The sequence below is a fragment of the Hippopotamus amphibius genome, chromosome 3 (genome assembly GCF_030028045.1).
Source record: "Hippopotamus amphibius kiboko isolate mHipAmp2 chromosome 3, mHipAmp2.hap2, whole genome shotgun sequence".
NCBI classification, from domain to species: Eukaryota; Metazoa; Chordata; class Mammalia; order Artiodactyla; family Hippopotamidae; genus Hippopotamus; species Hippopotamus amphibius.
This window is the reverse complement of record NC_080188.1, coordinates 125,479,959-125,499,853: the sequence shown is the minus strand read 5'-3', so window position 1 is coordinate 125,499,853 and position 19,895 is coordinate 125,479,959. Positions and strand designations below refer to the sequence as shown.

The following is a 19,895-nucleotide window of genomic DNA, read 5'->3' as shown; positions in this document are numbered from 1 at the left end:
CTGTGAAGGCAGGTCAAGAGCACCGAAGAGAGATTTGTACCTGAGCCACTGAAAAATTCTGACTGTGCACGTGCGTGTGTATTGATCACGGCGGTACTTAGGTAGGTGTTTATGGTACACGTGCCAAGAGAGCCAGCCTGGGCCTGGGTGGGGGGCTTATGCAGGAACCTGGGGGTCCGGGTGAGCATGGGGGCTCTGATGACCTGGGAGCGCAGTGGTGGAGGTGATTTTGTGCTCCTGGGCAAGTGTCCTTTTCTGTGCAAAGGAGGTAGGTAACATACCAGCTTGCAAGGGTTGCTGGGAAGCTGAAGTGTGACAGTGCATGTTGAGGGTCTGTATGGCGCCTGGCACATGGCTAATTCATGGCCTCTCTGGAGCCGGCAGAGTGTGGGGCCCATGCTGAGTGTTCAAGAAGCATTGCTTGAAAGCAGTGCCTTTACTGAAGGCAGGGAACTGGGCGCTTTGTAGCAGCGGGTGGAGAGATGTCCAGCACGGCTTCAGCGGGGACTGGGTGTCAGGAGCTGAGTGATTGCTGAGCGCACAGGTCAGGGTGCAGGACTGGCCCTCAGAGAAGAGGCCGGGACTGCAAATACAGGTTTGAGGGTCCCTTAGCCACAACAATGAGCTCTTACAAAGGAGGGCAGGAGAAGAGAGAGGCATGTTGAGGGCGTGGGGCTGAGCCTGGAGGGGCCCCTGATAGCAGGTGAGGGGCACAGGTGAATCAGCGGAAAGCGAAGGGCAGCGGAGAAGGAGAGGCCAGTGAGTCCCCAGGTGCCTCTCTAGGAAGCTAGGAGAGGGGAGACTCGTGTAGGCAGCAAACTACGCTTGGTCGTTTGACCTTCCTGAGCATAGCATGACCCACGTTTGTGGCAGGTGGGAATAGGGTTTGAAATCCCCGCTGTGTTGGGTGATCTAGAAACACCATGCCTCCTAGTTTGTGCAGGAGCTGGAGAGGTGAGTGTGCTGACTGACCAGGGCCCCAGCACACCGCAACAAAGAGATCCGGACACAGGGCCGCTCACGAGAGCCCAAGGGTTTTCCCCAGGGCCCCTTCCTAGCCAGCTCCCCTCCCCACCATAAATGTCATGTGATTCAGTTTATTTAAGGAAATCATTGTATACATGGCTTTTGGGGGATGCAGCTGTCAGGTAGAAGAAGCTCTGTGTTGTACAGAAGTGTGTTTGTAACACACGTGGATACGCAAAGTCTTGTGTGTGCAGGTTTAGAAAATGGGAGACCAATAGATAGATCGATAGATAGGAAAAAGGGGAGCTGTATTCCTCATGGGGGTGTGTCTCTAGCCACCAGAGGGAGTGTGGGGTGGTGTGGTGTGTGCATCTCATATCGTGTGTTAGATCACAGAGCGGGTATTGATTCTGCGTTCAGCCTGTGTGTATGTAGTGTGGGGGCGGTATAAGGTGTGACAAATGACAGCGTGTGTTTCTGGAGTTTCACTAACCCCTTAAAAGCGGGTGAGAAAATAACACAGTGAGGTTGGAAGTAGGAGATGATGTGTGCATGCGGGTGTGAGTGTGTCCTGAACAGCTTTTTGCATGTATACGTGTGTATCGTGGGGTCCACTTATATGTATATTGCATGTGTGTGCGCCTGTGTGTTTGAGCCCAGCCTGCTTGAACTTAGTTGAGGGAACCACCTCTCTCCTCCCTCCCTTCCTTCTTCTCTCTTGACCTATTTGGTGAGCCCAGGGACAGACCCAGGATGGCCCTGAATGGGTGAGGCCTGACTGCCCAAAGGCTGTGGCATGACAGAGGATGGGCCCAGTCTGGCCCCCTGAATTTTGACCCGCTTCCACCACTGAAGTGGCCCAGTCAGCCTGGTGGACCTTTGCCTCAGCCAGCTGTTGAGAAAGCATTTATCCCAGAATCACTGACCCAGAGCCAGAAGGGGCCTCAGAAGAGCTCTAGTCCACCTGTCTCATTTTTGCAGAAGAGGTACTGGGGGCTCAGAGAGACCAAGCGACTGGGATGGGAGTCACACAGCCCTTTGAGGCAGAAACTGTGTTTTCTGAGTACGCGGACCTTTCTTCCCTGAGAGGGTGGTGGTGGGGAGTGGTTGGGTCCGAGGTACACAGGCTTTGGGTGTGAGTCATGTGAAAGATTGTGTGTCTCTGCATTGCTAAGTGCCTATGTGTGTCAGTGTGTCACTGAGGGTGAGCCCTGAGTGAGCACGTCCCCATCTGTCTCTGAGACTTGATGGAGTGCAGGGGGCGGCGTGCTGGGGGAGTCTGGATGCCTGGCTCTGCTTCCGATACCCCATGTGACTTTGAGCGGTACAGGGCCTCAAGGCCAGGCCCTCCCTGTCCTGGGCCTCAGTTTTCCGAAATGTAACTTGAGGCTTATGTCCCCTTGGACTGTGTGGCCCTGTGTGTGAGGCTCTGACTCAGAGAACAGCTTGGTCTCTGTCTCATCGCCACAGGGCCTTCCAGGTTGGGTGACATGTGTCTAGGCCTGGATGCGCTAGGGGGACCTTGAACCCACCTCCTATCCCTCCCCTTGGAGCCCTGTCCTTGGTACCCTTGCTAACAGTCCTCCTTTTTTTTTCCCTCTCTCTCTGCCTCCCCCTTCCTGAACCTCGCTGGCCTGTAGAGGAGCACCCCATGGAAGGTGAGTGATGCCTCTTGGTCACTCGGGTGGCGGATCAATTGCCACGGGGGTCCTGGTGGCTCCTTCCCCTGCCCACGTGTGGGGCCTCCGGGGAAGGATGTCTGGGTGTCCTCTTGGGTACCTTGGGCCCGCCTCTCACCTGTTCCCTCTTTCTGGTTTGCTGGGGAGAACTGCCTGGCAGAGGCAGCCCGCCCACTGCCTGTCTTCAGTGCGTCTGCCCACTGGCCTTTCTTCTTCCCTGGGAGGAGACCAGACTGGGAGTTGATCTGGAGGGTTCGGAAGTGTCCAGAAATGATTGAGGACATGTGTTTTTGCCCAGTCCAGCTGAGGAAGCTTAGAAAGGCCACACTGCCAGGGGCTGGGGTGGGGACAGGGGTGGTGCTTGGGTAGAATCTGCTGGGTCTGAAGAGTGCAGGCAGAGGGTGGGGGGTCGGGTTCCCAGGTCAGGGGGTGTGGGCTGGGTGGCAGCTTCTCCTCTTTGCACACTGACAGTCCCCTGTCCCCTGTCTCATGGGCTGGAGTAGGTAGGTAGGGGTAGTCTGCTTCTTCCTTCAGCCCAGGCCCAGGGAAGGGTGGGGAGCGTGCCTCGCTCGGGGTCTCTCTGTCCATTCTTTCCCTGTCTTCTGCTTCATTTGCCTTTTTTCTCTCTCTCTGGTTTTTGTCTCTGCCTCTCTTTTTCTCCAGGGCTCTGTCCCTGGACCTCTCTGTTTCTGTCCTTTCTCAGGCTTTCCCTGGGTTCCTGTCATTCTCTGAACCTTCTCCTCTTGCTGTGCTTCTCGCTGTTTCTTTTCCTTCTTCGAGGTGGACTGGGTCAGGGACGGAAGACTGGGTTGGATGGTCCAGGCTTGACGGCTGGGCTGTAGCGGGGCTCATGCAGCCCCCACAGGGAGGGCAAGCAGCGGGCTGGGAGGGAGATAGGACCCCAGTCACCAAACCTGTCCCACACTTTCTTCCTGGAGCAGCGGGGGTGCGAAGCACGTGCGCGACCCCAGGCTGGGAGCTCCCCGGCCGGCCCTGCCCTGGATGCAGGAGTCGCGGGAAGGAAAGAAGGCGAGGGGCGCTTGGCCTGAGGGTGGGGCTGGAATCCACTTTCCCTCATGGTGTTCACGGTTTGGCTGTCTCTCTCTCTGATGTCCCTTCTCCTTGGGTGTCCTCAGGTCCCCTGATCCCTGTGAGCAGGCACCTGTGTTTGTGTGTGTGTGTGTGAATCTGTGTGTACACTTGTCCATGCAGCTCTGCTGCTCTGTTGTGTCTGTGTGTCTTTGTGCACGTCTGTACACGTAAGCCTGTGTAGGTGGGTCTGAGAGTGTGTGGAGGTGTGTGCCCCTCCAGCGTCGTGCCTTCTGTGGCGTGGCCCACATCTCCGCGTGCCTCTGTAGGAGTGTCTGCATCTGTGTCTGCATCTGTCCTGTCTGTGTCTGCCTCTGCGTGTGTCAGTGTTTACCTCTGTGTGTGTGTGAGAGAGAGAGTCTGCGTGTCTGTGTGGACGCAGCCTTCTGAGGACTGGAGATAAGATTTAGTGCTGATGTGACTTTTACTTGCTCTTGATGTCATGTCTGCTCCGGAACAAAGGGAGAGATGGAGGAGGAAGAGAGGGAGAGGGTGGAGGAGAGGAGAGGCTCGGGGTTGGGGTGGGGAGGGGAGGGAGGAGGGGCAGGCAGGCAAGAGGAAGGAGAGGGGGTAAGTAGAGGTGGGAAGAGGAAGGACACGGACCAGTGGCCTGGAGCTGAAGGGGAAGAAAAAGGAAAGAGTTCTTCTCCAAACAAGTAGAACAGAGGGACAAGACGGGAAGCTGGGCTTTGGGGGCAAGTGGGGAATGAGACCGCTTAACCATCTCTTGGAGGTGCTGTGGTGGCCTGCTGGTCTGGATGTGGCTGGTCTGTGTGTGCCTGCATGTCAGTGACTGTGCAGGGGTGTGTGTCTGAGGCTGTGTGTGCGTGTGTGTGTGTGTGTACACCCAAGGGTGTGATGTATCTGTGTGTCTCTGTGTCATGGCTGCTTGTGTGCCTCTCAATCTTGTCCCCAATAACCCTCTTCCTTCTTTAGATGCTGGTCCTCCCTGGGGTTTGGGTAGGAGATTAAGGCAGTGAGGCTGAGAGTGTGGAGGTGGGTCTGCCAGGTGGTGCCTTCACAGGGCTGGGCTGGGGGGACTCCTCGGTGGCACCCTGTTCTGGACTCTGCAGGTCCCTCTTTAGATCTCTGAGTCTTCCGTGCCTTCACCCTCTTGTCTGGTCCTTCGACACTGTGCCTCAGGCCTAGTTTTCTCCCAGGAACCCAGCCATCCTGCTCCCCAGGCATCACCTTTTGGGGATCCCGGTAGCCCCGCCTCCTTTCCCCCTAGCCTTTCGTATCAGGGAGAGAAGACCCAGAAGCAGCCAGATAAAGTGCCCTAGGAGAGGACCCTTGGTAATGCAATGGGTCACTGGCAGCCTGTTTTCCAGTGGCCGGAGGAAGGGCTGATGCCACAGGTGGAAGTGAGAAGGGGCGTAAGGAAGGGAGCCGGGGCATGGGGAGAGCAGAGATTTCAGGCCAGGCAGGGAGGCAGGCTTTAGGGAGAGCACCCTCGGGCCAGGCTAGGCTGAGCTGAGGGTAGATGGGGCAGGGAACCGGCCTCCCCTTCCCCAAGATGGCTGGTGCTGTCACGCCTGAGGGAGCTGAGCAGCTGGTTGCCGTGGCGACAGAGGGAGAGTGCCGCATGCTAATGAGGCTGGCTGGGAGCTGGGCAGCGGAAGGGTCTGCGAGGCAGAGATGCTGCTCCCCCCAGCAGTGGTACAGGCCTGAGGGGACAGAAGGTAGATTCACAGGGCACTCGGCTCCTGGGCCTAGAAGAGTTGGATGAGGGGTTAGGGCCCTGGGTCTGGGTCCTGGATTTAGGGGGTTTGGAAGATGATGCTGGTAGTTCTTGGGAAAAGAGTTGGTGGGGGGCATTCAGAGCAAGGAATAAGACTTGGTGCAAATGCTTGGGTCCCCTCCTGTTTCGTGGATAAAACCTGTGTCTTCCCAAGAGCTGTTTTGTCCCGAGGCAACCCTAAGCAGCTGTGGCGCCCTCCCCCAAATGGCCTCAGATCCAGAGGTGGGAAGAGACCATTGCTGCCCGAGACAAGAAGAGGGCAACCTGAAACATCTACCCACATCTTCCACAGGATCCAGGCCCTTGGGCCCCAGCCATACCTTTCTGGCCTTTTTGCTGCCTTTGTTTTTGGAATCCAGGCATCCTAGCCTTCAGCCTTGCCCCAGAGACACCTGGAGCGCTTTTCCCTATTTTCCGTCCTGGTCCTGGTTTTTTATCCCCTAGGGCCACATCTCACGGCCACAAGCAGCTGGGATGGTTTCCAAGGGCAAGGTGGTACTGCAGGGCTGTTTATTCCCCACGCTCTTGACCAGACACCACGGATGCAGGGATGGGGGTAGGGGGCGAGGCTGAGGTTTGGTGGGGCCAGCTGGTCATCTCCGGGAGCCCTGGGGTCCCAGCTCAGCTGTGGGGCCTGGTGCTGCCAGCCTTTCTGGGGGGGAGTTTTGCTTGGCTGGTGCCTTCTGTCGGGGACTGGGGTACTAGTCCAATGGGCCAGAGTCTCTCCCCCTAAGACTGAGGGGGGGCCCCAAATCGGGGCTGACCAGGCTCTCTCAAGGGACCAGGGCACCCCCCCAAAAAAATCCCAGCCAATCTTGCTCTCAGTCTTGGCTGTAGGGTTTCTGTTTTCTGTTTTCACAGTTCAGCTTTTGAGTCCCCTCAGAGGGGGCCTGGCCAGAGAAAGGGGGTTCATAGAATAGTTTTGAATGAGGTGTGTCCACCTCTCAGAGAGCTGGGGCTCCTGCCCATGGGTCCTGGCTGCCCTCTTTGGTTTTTGCTGTCCAAGAGTGCTGGCTGGGCCTCCCAGTCCTCCCTGTGGAAGCATCGAGGCCCTCATCTTTGCTCCAGCGTTTCCCTAGATTCTGCTTCCTCCTACCTGCTGCTGAGCTAACTTTGTCCTCCCAAATCCCAGTTTCCTCGTAGAACACGGGTGTGCAGCGTGCCTGCTACCCATTCGGAGGCTGTTGTGGGGGGGCAGCTGGGAGGATTGGACCTGGGCAGGTGCCTTTCCACAGGCCTCTTTGGTGGGAGATTCCCTCTAGGCCCCGGCTCCTCACACCCCCGTCTTCGGGGTCTCTGCCAGGCTCGTGGGGTAACGGGATGGGATGTGGGGGTTGGAAATCCCTCTTGCCCGCTCAATCCCACGCTAACAGGACACTCTCTCTTTCTCCAGGTGGCTTTGATTTTTGTGTCGTGTTTTATTTTCTCCTCCATCCGAATCGTTTTTCTCGTTGACCGTTTTTTTTTTTCTCTCCGCCTCCCGGAAGAAAAAAAAAAAGAAAAAAAGAAAAAGGAAAAAAGCAGCCCTCCCAGTCTCATGCTTCTCCTCCTTTTCCTTTTTTTTTTTCCGGCAAGAAGAAAAAAAAAGAAACCAAAATCTCCTCTCCCCCTGCAGTAACTCCCTGCCCCTTCCTCTGGTTCTACCTGTACCCCCCTCACCCTCTCCAGCACCCCCCTTCTCTCTCTCTCTCACCCCCCCTTCTCGTGCCCTCCACCCTCTGTTTCGGCATCGGGCCCCTTTCCTCAGCTCTGGGCTGGGGGCTTTCCCCCGATGTCTGTCACAAGTTAAAAAGGGTTTTTAAATTGTGGCAGTAAAAGCTTTTTTCTCCCTTCTCTCTGGCTGATTTTGATGACTCGTGTTTTCTTTGTTTCTTTCCCCTTTTCTTTCTTTTTTCTTCTTCTTCTTTTTTTTTTTTTCTCCTTTCTTTCTTTCTCTCCTTCCCCTTTCCAAGGTCCGGCTCACCTGACGTTAAACAGCGAAGGTATGGTTTGAAGTTCTGGTTTGGTTTGGATTGGACTGGATGGCCCCCAACCTGCACCTGGATTTTCTGTCCCCTCCCCTCCCTTCCCCCTCCTCCACCTGTCCCGCCTCCTTCCTGCCTTCCGACCCCCTTCCTCTGCCATGTCTTTATTTTATTCGGGCACTGGGGCGGGGATGGGGGGGGCTGGTCCTGGTGTGTGCTCTCCCCTCCCTCACCTCCCCCGACACACTCCATCCGCCCTCATCCCACCTTGGTTTCTGACATCAAGAGATGTTTGAACTCCTGCCGTTGTCTCCAGTCACCTTTTTGTGTTTTCCTGATAGTGTATCTTGCTTTTTTTTTCCTTTCTTTTTCTTTCTTTCTTTCTCATGGTGGTGTTTTATTTCCTTCCACCCATTCTGATCATTCTTTCTTTTCTGTGAACCCAAATAAAAAGAGAAAAGCATGGGCTGGAGGAAGAGGATTTTAGGCAGCCTCACTGCCCTCACCCTGCTGCTGTGGGATGCCCCCTTTCCACGGCTGCCCCCACCCCCACCCCGTACACCCTCACCCTTGTGTCAGGTGGATGTCTCCTGACCCTATTTGACAGATGAGGACATTTAGGCCCAGAGAGATGAAGTGACTTGCTAGTGATTACACAGCCTTTAATTGGTGGTACCGTTGGGACGGTTCGTCTATTTTTAGCCTCCCTTCGACCAAGTCCTTACCATCTTTAAAAGCCCTGGTATTCGGCAAACCTGGAGACAGAGCCCAGGAGTCCTGACCATGACTCCCCCACCCCGCTCTGACCTTTCTGTCGCTGACTCCCTCCCAGACCCGCAGGCACTGCGCCCCTGTCCAGGGTGGTCTTCTGTTAGGGCTTATCTTCCATAGGGATGGGGTGGGGTCCTTAGCCTGTAGGCAGGAGAGGCCTAGAGGATGAAGGCTGGGCTGTGGGGGAGACTCAGGTCTGGAATTTGGGATGGATTTAGGTCTGGGGAGGTAGAGACCCGGGATTCTTGCAGGGATGTGAAATTATGGCAAGAAATGTGGGGAAAGAGGGAGTCCCGAGTGGGGAGTCAGGGCCTGGTGGGTTTACTCACAACCTTCTTGCCTCTCAATGCCTGGTTCCGGGGTGCTGGCTGTGGCTCACCTTCGTCATAGATGAAGGCCTGAAGGATCCCTAAAGTCACCCCTCTGCCCCCCGAAAGTCCACAGTCCAGGTGTTATTCTAGCTTTAGGTCTGATGATTGGGATTGGAGTAAGGGCCCAAACAGGGACTTTGAAACTCCATTCTTGAATTCCCCTTAAGATCCATCTCATGGGGTCTGGCAGTAGGTGTGGTGCCTGGGGGAGCTACTGGCCAGGAGTGGGCGGAGAGCTCAAGGCAGCCTGGAGCCCAGACTTGGTGACATGTGCCTGCACCTGAGGGGACTTTGGAGAGGAGGCCCAGGGTTGGGGGGCTGGGCGGCAGCGAGTGGGAGGTCCTCCCTGAGAACGGCCTTCCCACATCCACAGTGAGCTCAGCCAGGCAGGACCTCCTGGTGTGTGCAGCCCTGCTGAGGGCACAGTAGAGGGACGAGGAGCCAACAGAGCATGGCCCTTCCCAGGGAAGCCCGTTGGTCTAACTGGCCAAGAAATGGATGAAGGCAACGTTGAGAGCACTCACTGTAGTAGATGAATAGGTGTGGAGGGAGAACCTGGCTTGCCTCGAGGATGGAACAGAAGAGGGCTTTGGTGCGGGAATGGGGCGATTTTGGAAGAGGGGTGTTGTGTCAGGCTATTGGATGAGTCGAAGAACAGGAACCTGGCCCAGCAGAGTGGGGCTGAGAGTGGGGGAGAATCTGGAGCTCAGGGCCCCCACGGCTGGCCTGTTTGCATGTTGTCGGGCAGAAGGGGCTCCTGAACCAGCAGTGAGGCCTCTGCTCCTCTGCTCCTTCCACCCCTGGGCAAGGGGCGGAAGTCAGTGGTCCTGAGTCTGATGGGTTTGTGGGACTGACGGTTCTCGGTTTGTCAACTGGCTCTTTCCTCAGAGGCCCTGTAGCAAGTGAGTCCCTAGAGCAGAACCCCACCCCCACCTCATACCGCCCAAGCAGGCCCTCCACCCTGGAGAGGACCCTCCATCACCTCAAGGCTGGGGTGGGACTGCCTGGGTAGGCCCTTGTGCCTGACTCCCCAATTCTGCTTCTCCAGTAGGGTCCTTACTGTTCTCCGAGGGGGGGGCCGGGAGAGGAGGAGCCGGCGATGTGCACCAGCCGACAAAAGGTCAGTGACCCCACCATCCCCAGAGAGCCCAGCCCTCACCCCCTGCAGGCCAACTTCACTTCCTGGAGGGCAGCCGAGCCAACAGCGGCATATCCCCTTCTACCCCCGCTGAGGTCCACGGCAGTACCTGCCCTGGTATAAAGGGGCACAAACCTCCATTTCTTTCCCAAAGCCCTGTTGTCCTGATGACCTCTTTCTAGAACACTCTTTCTAGTGTCTTTTTTTTTTTTTTCTTGCCCGTGCAGATCTTAGTTCCCCGACCAGAGCTGGAACCCATGCCCCCTGCAGTGGAAGTGTGGAGTCTTAACCCCTGGGCCTCCAGGGAAGTCCCCACAAATGTCTTTTTGTGGCCGTTGTTCAGGCCAAAGAACAGGGATGCCTAGAAAGTATCTGTTTCTCTGGGAGAGTGGGTAGGCAGCAGGGTCAACCCCCCCATTTAACCATCAAATTCTGGAAGCAGGCTAAGTGTCAGCCCAGGGGGATTCTGGTTGGGAGATGTGGCATTTGTAATAGGTTATATATCACATGCGTCATCTAAATGAGCCTTCGTGACCCCTTGTGCAAGGGCTCATCGCCCTTGGTTTACAGATGAGGAAACTGACACTTGCCAATGTCCCTGAGGCCAGCCTGGGGCCCTTTTTCCTGTCTCAGGGCTGTAGGTTTCAAGCTCCTTTTTTTTCTGCACTGAGGCCGCCTCTTTTAAGAGAATCTCTTCCCTAAGAAGTTTCCAGGGCAATGTAGCAACCCCTCAAGGAGCTCCAGTGGGTGCCAAGCCCTGGGGCTATCGAGTCCCATTCTTCAGTACGCGCTGTTCTGTCGGCCTGGATTTCTGCCATCCCTGCCCTCTTTCCCAGCCATTTGGTATCTCTTTCAGCTGACTCTCAAAAAAGCAGCCAGGCCACCACACTGGAAGTCTCCCCTGAACTCCCCAGGCAAACCCAGATGGCGTTCCCTTTGTCTACACATCCATTAAATCACTTGCCACACCACTCGGCGAGTAGCTGTCACTTTACATGCTTGCCTCCCCCACTCAGCCGAGCTCTCTGAGGACAGTGATTGGGTATTTTCGTTCATACACCCCTGGTGCTCGCCACAGCTCCTGGCACATATATAGGCGTGTGCTCAGCAGATTTATTTTAAATGGGTGAATGGGCTCTGTTCTCAAGGGCCTCATTGACGTTCTAACAAATAACTACAATAAAGTGTGGTACATGCAAAGTATAGGCAAAGTGCAGACGTTGTGCAGAGGAGTTAATTTTTCATTGATCTAGAGAGAGAGGCAGCACATACACACACGGAAAGTTACACCCCAGTGCAAGAGTCATTTATGTGTGGAATGGTTTAGAGTTTATGAAGCCTCACCCGGTCTGGTCTCTTTCTAGATGCCCACAGCAACCTATGAGGTAGGCCGATGATGAGCTCCTTTGTCCTGAGGGGGAAGCTGGGGCTTAGAGATGTTGCCTCTTGGCCAAGGTCACAAAGCTGGTGCAAGAGCCAGTATTAGTGCCCAGGTTTTCTTCCTCACATCACACTTCCTCTCAAGGGAGCAGTACAAGATGTTACTAGGCAGCAAGTGCCAAATGAGCAGAACAGACAGCTGTAGTGCCTGAGAGTAGGGAGGGGCTCCGGGGGCTGGGGACCTTCCCAGAGAAGGGCTTTGAGCTGGGCCTGGAAAGGAGGCAGCTCTTCTGCCCCTCACAGCCTTCGGAGATCCAGCACCACAACGACTGGTCTCTAGCCACATTCAGCTTGACTGGGGACACTTGTGGGGCTCCACACCCCCGACCCTAGGAGATAAACAAGTACCAGCCATGACCCCCTTTTGGTGCCAGGGACCATTAGGAGCCATAGCTGTTCAAGTGCTGCTGGGAGTTGTAGTTCTGGGGTTGTCAGCGTGGCCAGATGAGGGAGAGCGCCCCCTGCTGTTTTGGGTCTGCGTCTTCTCAGATCTGGTTTGTGCCCTTCTGAGCACTGTGGGCAGGGCAGCCCCCACATCATTACCCGACAGAGTCCCCCGCACCGATCCCTCGAGGTCCTGCTGCCTTCTCCCCACTCAGGGGCTGTCTCTGTCCTTCCCACCCCGGTGGGTTTCCTTGTTCATGTTTACTCCTCTCTTTTCTGTCACTCTCCTCCAATTCTCTCAGGCTCCCTCTGGCTGCTCCAAGCCTCTTTCCACCCCTGGGCCTACCTGCGTCTGGTGGTGGCAGGCATTGGAGAACGTGTAGACTCCGGCTGCAGAGTGGCTGGCTCTGTCTCCTCTCCTAGGAGACCGGAGCCAGAGCCCAGAGGAGTCGAGGAATGGCCTCATTTCTCCACTTTGCCTTGGCAGCCATGGTCCAGCCCTAGGCCCGCCTCTCTCCTTTTTACTGGCCTCTTTTGTTCTGTTCCAATCACTTTTTCACGTGGTTGCCTTATTCTTTCTTTTCCTTCTGTTTGACTCTCCCTTTAATATTTTCTTTGACTGCAGTGAAAGTGAGGGAGTGGGAGGGGAGGCCCGGATTCTGGGAGGGACTAGGACGCAGAGCAAACTCAAGGTCAAACACGTTCCCTTTTCTGGTCCTTAAGCCCCCTGGCTCTGGCAGTGCCTGGGCAGCAGGCCTGGTTGCTATGGAAACAGCAAGGCCCTGAGAAACCTTTGGCTTCCTTTCCCTGGAGGTCTCTGTCCCGCTTTCCTTGCTGGCCCTCTTCCCATCACCCTTACCTGTCCCCTCCCAGTTTGCCCTCATCTTTATCCAGATTGCTTCTGCCCATCACCCCTTGCTCCCTCACAGCTCTGCGCCGTCTCCATTTCCCTTCTGTCCCTGATGGTCCATCTTTCTCCTTCTCTACGTGGCGTCCATTCATGTCGCCATTCTCCCCCACCTTCCCCTTCTTATTTCTCCTTGACTCCTCCGCTTTGTTTCCTGGCCCTCCCCACTGGACCCCCAACATAGGCAGAGTGGGGCTTCCGGCTGTCCCTATGTGGCCCACGCCCCACCAGCCTCGCTGCCCCGTGGCCTCAGGAAACCGGGCCTTGCCAGCTGCAGTGAGTGCGGTGCCAGGCTCTGGGGCAGCAGCTGGTGCCTTGGCATCCGGAGGCAGTGAGGACTGAGTCTGTGGGCAGCCTGCCCGGAGGGAGAGAGTGGGGCTGTTGTCCAGGGGAGAGGCATCTGCAGGAGATGCTCCCACGGAGCCACGGCTTCCACACGCGGTGCCTGCTGCTAGGGCCTGGCCTGTAGGGGGGCAGGTGCCTTCCGAAGGTCGTGTGTGCCCCCTGGCATTGTGCCCTGCTTCTTCCTGCGCCTGGGAGCCTGTGCTGAGAACCTCTGCACTCCGTGAAGGTCCTTGGCCGGCCGTCTTGTTCGCCCTCATCCTCCCTGCAAGGTGGCTGAACCCTTGCCTGCTGGGAGGAGAAGCGAGCTGCTGTCAGAGTCCAGGTCCTCTGTGCTCTTTTGGCTCCACGGCCTGTTTTCTTCCCTCTGTGTGGGCTCTGGCTTGTGAAGGTATAGGGCTGGGACCCCACCTTTCCTCCACTGAGCTGTTGTCACCCACTTATAGAAAGCTAAAAGTCCCAGTTTTCATTTCTGTTTAAAGAGTGCCAGCGGAAGGAGCCCCATGCTGGGTGCTTACACACGCATATACACACGTACACACACACGTACACACACGCACGAGAGCCAGGCCTGCCCATGCACTGTAGCCCCAATCATCTCCTGGCACACAGGGCTCCCACACGTGCCCTCTGGGGACCCTTGGAGGCTCTTCACCTAGGGCCTGTCTGCGCTGTCCTCTCAGGTTGAACTAGGAAGCTGGGGGGGCAGGTGACAGCTGACCTGTTGGTCACCTGTGTAAGCCCCGCCCAGTGGCCCACCGCCCCCGGCACACGTCCTTGTCACCTGCATCGCCCTCCCATGCTTCCCCCTGCCCCCACCCCCAGCCCATTCTCCTCAGCTGCTCACTGCTACGAAGCAGGCCTACTAGTCCCATCTCATGTGTTGAGGCCTGAGACTGTCCCCAGGCACTGAGAAGAGGCAGGAGGGAGAGTTAGGCTGCACTCAGGAGGACCTTGGTGCCCCTGCCACAGAGCGGGGACTCCAGGAAGTGATCAGGTGCAGCCTCTCGTTTCTCTTCCACGTCCTTTTGTTAAGGGGAGTGGCTGATGGCGGGCTGGTGGGGAGGAGACAGTGAGAATGTCTGCATCTCCCGGCCCTGTGGCAGCTTAATTGTCAGCTGTCAGTGTGAGAGCCACTTAACAGGCTCCTGCTTGGGAGACAGACATGGGGGAAGCTGACTTCTGACAGCAAAGACAGCAGGGTCCAGAGAGAAGGGTGGACAGTGAGGGGGAGGGGAGGGAGCCTAAAGCTTGCAGTTGCAATCAAGGGGCTCTGGTGGCCCAGGACCTGCGCCTGGGTGGCTGGAGGGGAAGAGGGAGGGTCTGGAGTGCCCTGCCCCACTCAGCCCTCTCCCGTTTCCCCACCGCGGCATCCAGGCAAGGAGGAGTTTGTGGCGACCTTCAAAGGCAATGAGTTCTTCTGCTACGACCTGTCACACAACCCAATCCAGAGCAGCACGGACGAGATCACGCTGGCCTTCCGCACCCTGCAGCGCAACGGGCTGATGCTGCACACGGGCAAGTCGGCCGACTATGTCAACCTGTCCCTCAAATCGGGGGCCGTCTGGCTCGTCATCAACCTGGGCTCAGGAGCCTTTGAGGCCCTTGTGGAACCCGTCAACGGCAAGTTCAACGACAACGCCTGGCACGATGTCCGGGTCACTCGAAACCTGCGCCAGGTAGGGGGAGCGAGAAGAAGGCCGGGGGCCAGCTGCGTCTGGGGCCAAATGGGAGCGGGGAGAGGGCACTGCCTGGGTTGGGGGGGGAGGCATCAGGGCCGGGCAGCAAGGCGTGGTTCTGAAGAAGAGTTAGGCGTCGGGTGGGCTGGGAGGGTCCAGGAGTGCGGCTGTAGCGGGCAGGCTTCAGGGTCCAGGATACTGCCCTAGAGAGGAGGCTGCAGAGCTGCCCGGGGCTGGAGCCCGAGGGAAGCAGAAGGGCCAGGCTCAGATTGGTGCCAGGGGCTGGGGTTTCAAGGGCTGGGGTTGAGAAATCAGGTGAACTGGCAGGAGGGTATTCAGGAGATGGGAGGAATGAGATAGAACTTGAACTGGCGGGGCCCTGGGGTGCTACGGGAGGGGAGACTTTGGCCAGACTCTGGTGTGGCAGGTGTCTTGTGAGGGCAGAAATCATGGGACATGTGAGGTGGGGTGTGGCCTGCCCTTAGGCGAGGCCTTTCTAGGGCAGAGGCAGGGCTGGGCTCTGAGCAAGGTCGGGGCAGCAGGTGTGAGAGGGGAGAGAGCTGGCGAGGGCTTGGTCCTGTCCTGCCTCTCCTCCAGCAGCACACTCTCTCTCTCTCGTCCCTCCAAAGGGGCCCCCTCCAAAGGGGCGCAGCCTCTCCCAGGGGTCAGTGGCTATCTTTTCATGGCTTGCAGGCCAGCCCATGCGGGAGCTTGAAGAAACTCTTGGGACGGTCCCTTTAGGCAGGACAGGCCTCTTCTCCTCAGCGTCCCCTCAGCTCCAGCTTCCAGACTCCCTTCCACCCCCTGCCAGGGGCCTGGTGCTTCTGGGCGTTGGCTCTGTCCTCTTAGTGGCCTCTTCGCCTCTCACAAGGCGCAGGGTGGTTATGGCAAGGGAAGCTCTCCCTCTAGCCCCGCTTCTGCTTGACGGCAGCCCCCCACAGCTTGTTTCCTGCCCGGAGAAGTTCCCACCTCAAGCAGAGTCCCAGCCAGACCCTTCTTCGAAAGCAGGAGAGGCCTCTGTGTGTCCTGGTGGCTCCTGTCTCCACCTCCTGATTCCTTGCCCTGCTCGCTCGCTAGCTTGGCACCTGGGGTCCCGGTACCCAGGCTCTTGCTGGTCCTTCTCTCCGGGCCCACCAGTTTCTGTAGCTGGTGGTGGGGATGCTTTTCCAGCTCCACCTCCAGCAGGCTGAGTGCAGCCAGGAACACAGAGCCTCCGTGCCCTGGGTGGCGCTGTCTCTGCAGGATTGCAGCCCTTCTCTTACTAGGTATCTGCTCTGTATTTTCTGGTTCTAGCTGACCTTCCTGGTGGCTGAACTTCTGTTGTCTCTCCTTTTCACCATCATGGTCACCCTGCTTCTGCTCCTCCCCTTCCTCCCACTAAAAGGCTCATGTGGGGAGGTGGTGGGCAGGGACGGTTTTCTGGCTGACCTCACACGGTTCTCACCTGCTCTTCTTCAGCCCATTGAGTGAGGATCTGATGGGGAGTCCCCCTCATCTGGTGCCTTCCCCTTGCTGTGGGGACACCGTGACTAACCAACCTACTCTTTCCGAGCCACTGCTCCCTGCCGTAGTCGGGCTTCCACCCAGGCACCTGCTCTCGGTGCCCCCCGAGCTCTGAAGAGCAGCCCTCCTCTTCAGGGCAGTGCCCCCTTCATGTCACATCATCCCCTGACCCAGCCAGAGGGCTGTCCTGTGTTTTCACGACTGTCTGAGCAAATCTGAGTGTGTGTGCATTTGTCATATTTGAGGTGCCACCCACATTTACTGCAGGGGTGGGCGGGGTTGCCTTCTTGCTGACGTTCCTTCCCTAGGACCAGTGCTGTCACCTGGTACTGCCTTTGGCAACACGCTGTAAGCCCAGACTCCCTATCCATGTGTCCTTTGGCCAATATATTGTCCGTCTGTACTGGGTACTGAGGGGAAAAAGACATGATCCCCACCCTCCCAGCCCTTCAGCTCTTGAGGAGACACAATGAGTCTGTTAAAAGTAAGCAGAGCAAAGCCACTCAGGTGCCAACTGAGTGGCCGGAATCTTAAACGTTCTAGGAACTCGAGAGGCACAGAGAGGAGGGAAAGGTCTGTGACCAGGGGAGGTGGGAAAGCCACATGCAGGGGGTGAGGCTGGCTGGCCTCAGCAGCACCGAGTGTGGACAGTGACCCCCCAGTAGCCTCTTCCTGGAGCCCACAGAGCCCTGGGTCCAAGCTGGTAACTGATGGAGACCACTCCCTGTGGTCTGATCTACTGGATGGGTCAGAGCAGAGTCAGGTCATGTTGACCCGAACGCAAGCCTTTGTGGCCAGTGGGAATGTCCGCTTCAGGACTTTGATTGAGAGCTCTCCTTAGAAAGGGTTTCCAGAGAGATTTATTTGACTCCAGTCCACGTCCTTAAATGTGAGATGCAGCCCTTTTTTGGCCATTGTGACTGTCGGGGAATGGAAGGGCAGCCCCAAGACTCTGCTCTGGATTCATTGCCCTTGCTCAAGGCCTAATCTGTGGCCAAGTCCATCCTCACCAGACCTTTTGAGTGCCTGTCTTTCAGGGCTTCTAATAATTTATTGAGTCCTGTTGTCCCTGGAGCAATGATTCTCAACCGAGAGCGGGGTGCCCCCCAGGAGACACTTGGTAATGTCTGGAAACATTTTGGGTGTCGCAGCTTGGGGAGGGTGCTACTGACATCTGGGGGGTGGAGGCCAAGATGCTGCTAAACACCCCACAACGCACGGGACAGCCCCGCAGCAAAGAATTATCTGGCCCCAAATGTCTGTGGTGCCGAGGGGGAGAAACCACGTGCAGACACGCTTACACAGGGGCCACGTGGCGTCCTGGGATTGGTTGGAAAGATCCTTTTGTGATCTGAGGGGTGGCGTTGGGTTGGGGGTAGCCAGGAGCAAGGACGGGGGCTGATGTAAGAAATGACATCTGCCTCTGCCTTTAGGGTAGATGGCTGGGATCAGAGGACACCGGATCCGCGTGGTTTTCCCCAAGTGATTAGAATGGCCGGGGAGACTGCCTCCCGAGGAGAGCCTGCCCCAGGACAAGCACTGAGGGGGTCTCCCTCCCTCTTGGTCTTGCAGCTTTGGGAGCAGGTCAAGAGGCCAGCTCCTAAGACTGAAAGGAGGCAGAATTTTGCCTCCCTCTCCTGAACCAGATGATGATCCCTGGAATCGTCCAGAGGCTCCTAGAACAGTGCAGGCACGACCGGAGGAGGCCTGACTGAGACCACACCCCACTCTCACCTTCCTCTCCCTCCGAACCCAGCCTTGAGGACCCTGTGCCCGGTGGTGTCTCTTGGGCGATCTTTGCAGGAATGATTCCTTCTGAGGATTCCCTGAGGCCTATTTTAATCCTGGGCGCCCTCTCCTCCCGTACCCAGTATGCCTCCCCCCACCATGCAAACCGAGTGCCAACCCATCTCATCACTAACCAGCACCAACACTGGAAGATAAGCTTTCTCCCAAAAGATCACGTGGCGCTTCCTCCTGCCCAGCTGCTGTGAGGCCGCTCCTCGGTGTGATGTTCAGGAGCCCTCTGGGCCCCAAGGAGAAAGTCCCCCCAGGATGGGGCCCGCCAGGCACTTGGGACTCCCTACCCCACCTTCTGGCCTGGGCGGCCCTGTCTCCCTGGCCTGTCACTCGCCCCGTCTTAGGGCCTCACTGTGCTGCTCTGCATGCCCCGTCTACACCGGCTTCCCAAGCCGCCCTCTTCATTCCCACAGTGCTCCCGCCAACACCGCCACTCATCCTCCTTTCTGCCGGGTGAAACCCTAGAGCTGGAGTTTGAGTCAGACAGACTGGGTTCAAATCCCAGCTCTGCCACTAGTTGGAGTGACTTGAGGCAAGTTACGTAACCTCTCTGTGCGAAGTGAGAGGGGCTCACGAGGACTAACGGAGGTGATGATGGCCCGTGCCTGGCACTGTGTGAGCCCTGGAGGGCTCGCTGCCACCATCATCGTTAGTTGTGGGTTTTTTCCAGTCCTTCAGGCCCAGCTTAACCGTCACCTTCTTTGTAAGGCCTTCCTTGATCCTCTGAGCCCCCCGGAAACTCTCCCTCTTTTCTGTGTTCTGGCCCTATCGTCACCCTCTGTGTGGTCGATAATTTATGTTTACTTCTTTTCTCTGTTTCTAGATGGTAAGCTCCTTGAGGGCTTAATAGCAGCAACTATTGAGTGTGTTTATTTGTGTTTCTCATGGTTTTGCTGGTGTCTTTGAGCTCTTTCTTGAAGCCAGCTGGTGAGGTTTTGGACACGAGGACCCAGCAGATCTAACTATTTCATATGAGCCCAGAACCACCTCTTGTCCTCTGGGAAAAACTCCTCACTTTACTCTCCCACCGCCTCCTCAGAGTTTCCTCAGGACCTGCCCCTTTCTTACAGTAGTGCTCAGATCACACCCTCACATCGCTCCTCCGCTGCACCCCCCGCCCCCCCAGGTTCAAGGGTCTCATTTTTCTTTTGTATCTCACCTAACGTTTCTAACAATCCTCCCATTTCACCAAGGAGGAAGGTTGAAGAGCTGGCCCAGGGTGTCCTGCAGGAAGTAGGAGAATATGTGTGTGTCTGATTCCATTTCTCTGCCTCCCGGGAGGGCCTGGCTGTTGGCCTTGGTGTGCAATGCTAAGGTGCCTGTCGTTAGTCTTGTGGTCCCGCCATTCTTGGATGTTCCCAAATCGTGAACCATCTAAACGTTCTGCTTGTCTCTTGGAAAAATGGGCCCCTCTTATCTCTAAGTCCTCTCTTCTTTGTCCTGAGCTTCTCTTGCTCAAGCTCCACAGAGGTCGCCTTCATTCAGATTTTTGTGATTTGTGTGTACAGTTCCCCCTCTTGGATTTCTTGAGAGGCTGGAGCTATGCCAAGTTCAAGGTGGAGATGGGGTAAAGCTTTGTCCAAAGGCCCTTGGCCATGGTAAGTTACACTTGCTATAAAGACTGACTGCTTCCCTCTGTGATGCCCTCCTCCCTCATCATGTGCTGTCGTCCTTGGGCTCCTGGTCTCCAGGAGCCCTCTAGCTGTTTCTGGGGGTGGGGCAAAGCCTTCCTTGCTCATTTGTTAGTCTGAAGCCTCCGCTCTCCAGATCCCGGCATCTGGGAAGGTGTGGGCTGCTGCGTCCCAGGTGCCAGTTTGGGTTCCAGTGGAGCCTCCACTCTAGTATTTGCCCACAATTGCCCCCTCGGGCATGGTCATCATGGACTGCGTTCTGGATCTGCAATACTAGGTCTAGAGGAGTGCCGATTCACCCACCGCAACCTCTTTATTTATCAGAGGAAGCCTGGATCTCTTGACACATCAGTGGAAGGCTCTCTCAATCTTCTTTCTTTCTTCTGTTTTTCATTTTTTTTAAATTTGGCCATGCTGCGTGGCTTGTGGGATCTTAGTTCCCTGACCAGGGACTGAACCTGAGCCCTTGGCAGTGAAAGCGTGGGTCCTA

At 56.6% G+C, this 19,895-nt stretch overlaps 1 protein-coding gene across 7 annotated transcripts in view; it reads left to right on the top strand.

Annotated features, from left to right (window-relative positions):
* Positions 1 to 19,895, top strand: part of NRXN2 (neurexin 2) — a 101,092-nt gene that overhangs the window by 9,052 nt on the left and 72,145 nt on the right. For 5 of the 7 annotated variants that reach the window (XM_057726759.1, XM_057726761.1, XM_057726758.1 and 2 more), the window contains exons 2-5: positions 2,607 to 2,624; positions 7,428 to 7,457; positions 9,630 to 9,701; positions 14,170 to 14,471. In XM_057726759.1, the coding sequence (XP_057582742.1) occupies positions 2,607 to 2,624; positions 7,428 to 7,457; positions 9,630 to 9,701; positions 14,170 to 14,471 (422 nt within the window). The remainder of the gene's footprint in view (positions 1 to 2,606; positions 2,625 to 7,427; positions 7,458 to 9,629; positions 9,702 to 14,169; positions 14,472 to 19,895) is intronic. The other 2 variants (XM_057726760.1, XM_057726755.1) reach the window with 2 other exon arrangements.